Raw genomic sequence first — 5959 nt, 5'->3', positions numbered from 1 at the left:
GAGTGCTCTGGGGCCAAATGGAACCAGGGAGTCCCTGTGACACTGGGTCCTGGTGGAACCACAGAGGCCATTGTGACACTGCAGGGCCTCGTGTGACCAAGGGGTTTCACCCCTGTGACACTGCCAAACCAAGGAGAGCATTGGGAGAGTCCAGGGCCCAGTGGAACCAAGGGGCCCTTCTGACACTGCAGGGCCTCATGGAACCAAGGGGACATTGTGACAATGCAGGACCTTGTGTAACCAAGGGGCCACTGTGACACTCTGGGGCCTCAAGGAATCTGGAGCGCTGTTGTGACACTGTGTGGCCTCGTGGAAACAAGGAGTCCATTGTGACACTGAGGGGACTTGTGGAAGCACAGAGAGCACTGTGACAGTGTGGGACCTCATGTGACCATGGGGCCTTTGTGACACCCTGGGGCCCCATGGAACCAAGGGGCCACTGTGAAACTGCGGCACCAAAGAGAACATTGTGACACTGTGGCGCCCCATGGAACCAAGGAGTCCATTGTCACATTTTGGGGCCCCATGGAACCAAGGACAATTTTGCAGATGACACCAAGCTGGATGTGAGTGTGGATCTGCTGGAGGGCAGGACGGCTCTGCACAGGGCCCTGGACAGGCTGGATCCAGGGCCCAAACCCAACAAGGTGAGGTTTAACAAGTCCAAGTGCCAGGTCCTGCACTTTGGCCACAACAACACTTGCAGTGCTACAGGCTGGGGACAGAGTGGCTGGACAGCAGCCAGGCAGAAAGGGACCTGCAGGGACTGATGGACAGCAGGCTGGACATGAGCCAGCTGTGTGCCCAGGTGGCCAAGAAGGCCAATGGCTCCTGGCCTGGATCAGGAATGATGTGGCCAGCAGGACCAGAGCGGCTGTGCCAGCACAGAACTGCCCCCTGCTCTGCACAGAGACATTGCTGCTGCAGCTCCAGAGGAGGCAACAAAAGGGGCATCTCTGCAGAAAACTCTGATTGGACATAATTTAGCTCCTTTAAAACCGCCAAGAGCACAGCCCCTAATTGACACAGTCTGTGGCCACAGGGAAGGTGGAGGTGAACAAAATGAGAAATGGCCCAAACAATGACATTTCTTTGTGGAAAACATTAAAATGTAAAACAAAGAAAAAGAACCTCCAAATGGAAAAGAACAAGAAGTATCAAAGATGACTTTTATTACAAGTGATTTGCAAAAATTGGCCAGGAGTTTAATGTCCCTGGAAGCATCCAGTCATCAGTCTCCACAGTGCAGCCTTGAGCTCCTGGTTCCTCAGGCTGTAGATGAGGGGGTTCAGGGCTGGAGGCACCACCGAGTACAGAACTGACAGGGCCAGATCCAGGGATGGGGAGAAGATGGAGGGGGGCTTCAGGTAGGCAAATGTGGCAGTGCTGAGGAACAGAGAGACCACGGCCAGCTGAGGGAGGCAGGTGGAAAAAGCTTTGTGCCGTCCCTGCTCTGAGGGGATCCTCAGCACGGCCCTGAAGATCTGCACATAGGAGAAAACAATGAACAGAAAACAACACAACGATAAACTGACAATAACCACAGGAACCCAATGTTCTCTGAGGTAGGATTTGGAGCAGGAGAGCTTGAGGATCTGGGGAACCTCACAGAAGAACTGGTCCAGGTCATTGCCCTGGCACAGGGGCAGGGAAAATGTATTGGCTGTGTGCAGCAGAGCATTGAGAAAGGCACTGGCCCAGGCAGCTGCTGCCATGTGGGCACAAGCTCTGCTGCCCAGGAGGGTCCCGTAGTGCAAGGGTTTGCAGATGGACACGTAGCGGTCGTAGCACATGATGGTCAGGAGGAAATACTCTGCTGAGATGAAGATCAGAAGGAAAAAGAGCTGAGCGGCACATCCTATGTAGGAGATTGTGGTGGTGTCCCAGAGGGAATTGTGCATGGCTTTGGGGACAGTGGTGCAGATGGAGCCCAGGTCGCTGAGGGCCAGGTTGAGCAGGAAGAAGAACATGGGCATGTGCAGGTGGTGGCTGCAGGCTACGGCGCTGATGATGAGGCCATTGCCCAGGAGGGCAGCCAGGGAGATGCCCAGGAAGAGGCAGAAGTGCAGGAGCTGCAGCTGCCGCGTGTCTGCCAGTGCCAGCAGGAGGAAGAGGCTGATGGAGCTGCTGTTGGACATTTGCTCTGGCTGCACATGGGCACCTGTTCATGGAGAAAGGACAGGGACAAGTCAGGAGAGGCTGCTTGGAGCCAAACCTGGGCCATTCCCTGCAGCTTGTCCTGCTGGGACTCACCCACCCTCGTTCCTGCTCTGGGAAAACCTTCACCCAGGTCCCTCCCTGATCTCCGGTTGTGCTGGCTGAGTGTGCCAGGAGCAGCCAGGCCTGTGCATGGGGGCCCTCGAGGAGCCATCCCTGCCCCCCTGCCCTTGGTTTGTGGCCATGTGGCAGAGGGACAAGGCTGGATATTCAGGATTTTTCATGGAAGTTTCTCTTACTGCAGAAAAGCTTGCTAGCATCTGCACTCCCAGGTCTAACGAATGGCAGGAGCTGGTTTAAGGAATTGTTTTCCTACCCACACATCATTCATGGCTCTCTGAGGTCAGAAATCCCCAGCATTCCTGCTGCACTCAGATTTTTACACTGAGAGATGTGAGAGGCAAAGGATTCCCTGTGGCTGAGGGCAGGTGAGGGGCCGCATGGGCTTGTTCCCCCAGCACTGCTCTGTTCAGCCCCCTCTGCTTCCCTGAGCATCTCCCTGGGCCTGGACATCCCCTCCTGAGAGGTGCCTTGTCCCTGCCAGTGCTCACAGAGCCCATCCCACCCTGTGTGGCCTCGGCCCGGCCCTACAGAAACCTGCCTGTGTGCAGGGCCCTGGCTGGGGCAGGCTCTGTGTGCAGCTGGGCAAGGGCAGCTCAGGAGAGCCCTGCTGGGCCCTGCAGAGGTGATGCTGCTGCTGCCCAGGGCTGAGGAGTGGCTGAAGGCCCTTTGGGAGGCTCCCAGCAGAGACACTGACCAGCCAAAGTCACAGTTCTGGAGTCTCTGTACATGTTCAAACATTCCTTTGATGATCCTTTCAACTGAGAATGTTCTGTGGTTCTGGGATTACGATTCCTGTTCTGCTTCTCTTATCCCTCTGGTGTCTATAATCAAAAGAGATAAAAAGAATCCTTGCAACAGTGTTAGACCAGTAAAAACCAGACCTTTATTGGAAGATTCCAGGTAGCCCAGGGGCACATCCAGCCCCTGATTTCAACAATTCATTGAGGTTAATTAATTAGGATATCTAACAGGAACATTCAATAGGAGATTCAGTTGCCCCAGTTACATAACCCTGGCTCAATCCATTGGAGTAGGTCTAAAGGCTTCTTTGCCTTCACTTTTTGTTGTGACTGCTCACATTCTGGTCAAAACCTAAAATGCTCTTCTTGTAGGCCTTCTTCCTCATAATAAGACTATACAGTATTTGAGGAATATATTTAGACAGTCAACTTATTCTAGTAAAATCCAAGAGATAGGTAGAAAACATACTAGAGACAGCTAAGGATAACAGTTACATAAGTACAAATTGGTAGTTTAATAGAGCTAATTAAGAGTTTAATAGAGTTATGTAAGGATTATAGATTTATAACTTTATCACACCAATTTACAGACCTACGGATATATGAAAAATGTATACAAAGCAAAATACTTTCTGTCATCACCCCAACTTTCCCATCCTTCTCCAAGCCGGAAATTGAAAACACTCTCAGGAAAACTCTGATCTTTACAGCAATCCCAGGCTTACCTTCTTTGGGAAGTGTCCTCCGGAGCTGTACCCAGGCTGGTCTGGAGCTGGGAGCAGCCCTGCCCCAGCCAGCCCCTCTCAGCAGCAGCACCTGCCCTGCTCAGGGTGGTTCCTTCCCCCCACAGCTCCTGGCCAGCGCTGGGAGCAGCTCCAGGGCTGGCTGAGAGCTGTCCCTGGCAGGCAGCAGAGTCCCTGGCCCAGCACAGCGCCCTGGGCTGCAGGACCCTGCTCTGCAGGACAGCCCTGGGCACCCCTGGCTGCTCTGCACAGGATATGAGCAGAGAATGCACTCACAGGGTCTGTGGGCATTGGGATGTTCCAGCTTTAGGAAATGGCTCCAGGAGCTGCAGCTGCATTGTCCTACAGCCAGAGGTTCCTGTGCCAAGGGCTGGCAGTGATTCTGCCCCAGGCTCTTCTCAGCCCCTTCCCAGCCCTGACTGATTGAAGCTCTCTGTGCCTCTGTGCTTTGCCCGGGCTGGCTGCAGGCAGTGCCCCAGCCCTGCTAGGCTGGGAGAAGAGCTGCTCAGCAAGAGAAATGTGCTTTTGAAGCTCTGCTTGCTTACCAGGATCACCCTCTGTGGCAGGAGCCTGGCCCAGGTCAGCAGCACAGACACAGCACAAGGACTTTAATGACCCTCTGGGGCTTTGTGCTCAGGCCCTGAACATCAGGCCCTGAGAGGGAGCTGCAGAAATCTTTCCAGAACTCCAAGTCAGAATCCAACTCCAAAGTTTCTATGATTTTTAATGGGTCCCAATGAGGGACACAACTGAGAAAGTGTCCCCAGGCCCCAGACAGAGCAGAGAACTGGAGGCACTGATGCCAGGTGGGGACAAAGAGAAGCCAAGTCTTGGTGCCCTGGGGCACAGCAGAGTCTGTGCCACCAAGGGCTGTCAGGAGACACCTTGTCCTGAGGCCCTGGGGCCTCCTGGCACAGCCCCAGCCAGGCTGGGCACTGTCACCCCCTGGTCCTGCCGTCAGCATCCCCCCCTGGCCCACATCCCAGTGGCCTCAAGGATCTGCTGGAAGGAGTCCCTGGGGAGCCTTGGTCAGGAATGGCCCTGGGGGCTCCTTCATGCTCCCAGGGACTGCAGGTTTTTCAAAGGACTTTGGCTTTTGCTTTGGCCTTGCAGTTTCTGCAAGATTTCTGAAATCATGGCCTCCAATATTCTGCTGTAATTAGTCCCTGGAGAGGCTTTGTCAGTAACAACACTCAGTGGGGCCCATTAATGCTTCAAGGTACTTCAGTTCTTTTAAGGTACTTGGTGTTGCCCTTTTGCTACAGACTCTGTGAGAGGTTTTTGCAATCATGGCCCCAATTATCTGCTTTAATGAGTCCCTTGAGAGCTTTGTACTTACACTCAGTGGGGCTCATGAATACTTTGAGATTCTTAACTTTTGCAAGGTACTTTGAGTTTTCCTTTCCACATTGAGAGTTCTTTGTGCCATTTTCAGTCTCTGAGAGGTTTTTGTGCCATCCTGGCCTCCAGTTCTCTCCTCCAAGGACTCCATGAAGAGCCTGTGGTATAGATGCACCTTTGTGGGTCCCATTAAGGCTTTAGACTCCAACCACTTTGGGGTTTTCCTCTGACTTTGACTCTGGGAAAGGTTTGTGCAATCTCCTCTCAGGCCCTGAGGTTCCAGGGCTCAGCTCCAAATGCACCACAGGGCTCATTAGGATCAAGCAAGTCCTGACAAACCATGGCTCTGCCTCAATTTCTCTCTGCTCTCGTGCAGTTTATCAGGAAGTTTTTGTAGGGGTTTTGGTTCACCATTTTGAGATTTCTCAGCCAATGCTTCAATTAGTGTGGTGGATTCAGTGTTGGCTAATTACCAGTGCACTCACTAGAATATACTTACTCATTTCCTGCTGTGAGATAGGATTAGGAGAAAGGTAAAGTAGGCTCAAAATTTTAAAAGGGTATAAATAAAATTGTATTGACAATAACTAAAGAAAGAGTAATAAGAAATAGAAAAAAACTTTCAGAACACTTCCTCTCTCCATACAACCTGACAATGTAAAGAGACAAAACCTAAAATTTTCAGTCAGTTTACCACCTCTAAAATAGTCTTTCTTCACTTCACTTAGAGAGAATTTCTTCTTGTTAATGTTATGAAGACTTCTCTACAAGAACACAGTTTTCTCATGGCTTTTCATTTCCATGAATTGCAGCTGCCTGGAGAAATCTGCAATCGTGAACTTCCTCCCATCTTTT

The 5959-nt window shown here is 52.0% G+C and overlaps 1 protein-coding gene across 1 annotated transcript; it reads right to left on the bottom strand.

Annotated features, from left to right (window-relative positions):
• Positions 1-1139: 1139 nt before the first annotated feature.
• LOC144248541 (olfactory receptor 14J1-like) lies at positions 1140-2138 on the bottom strand. The gene has a single exon (XM_077790651.1). It carries the CDS (start codon positions 2136-2138, stop codon positions 1206-1208), a length of 933 nt encoding a protein of 310 aa, XP_077646777.1. The 3' UTR covers positions 1140-1205.
• Positions 2139-5959: the final 3821 nt, after the last annotated feature.

The sequence above is a fragment of the Lonchura striata genome, unplaced genomic scaffold (assembly GCF_046129695.1).
Source record: "Lonchura striata isolate bLonStr1 unplaced genomic scaffold, bLonStr1.mat Scaffold_167, whole genome shotgun sequence".
In the NCBI taxonomy this organism is placed as follows: domain Eukaryota; kingdom Metazoa; phylum Chordata; class Aves; order Passeriformes; family Estrildidae; genus Lonchura; species Lonchura striata.
The sequence above is the reverse complement of the archived record's forward strand: the minus strand, read 5'-3'. Positions and strand labels throughout refer to the sequence as shown.

Bases quoted from the DNA above. Each gene is read 5' to 3' on its own strand.
- LOC144248541 (XM_077790651.1), bottom strand. From the start codon at position 2,138: ATGTCCAACAGCAGCTCCATCAGCCTCTTCCTCCTGCTGGCACTGGCA.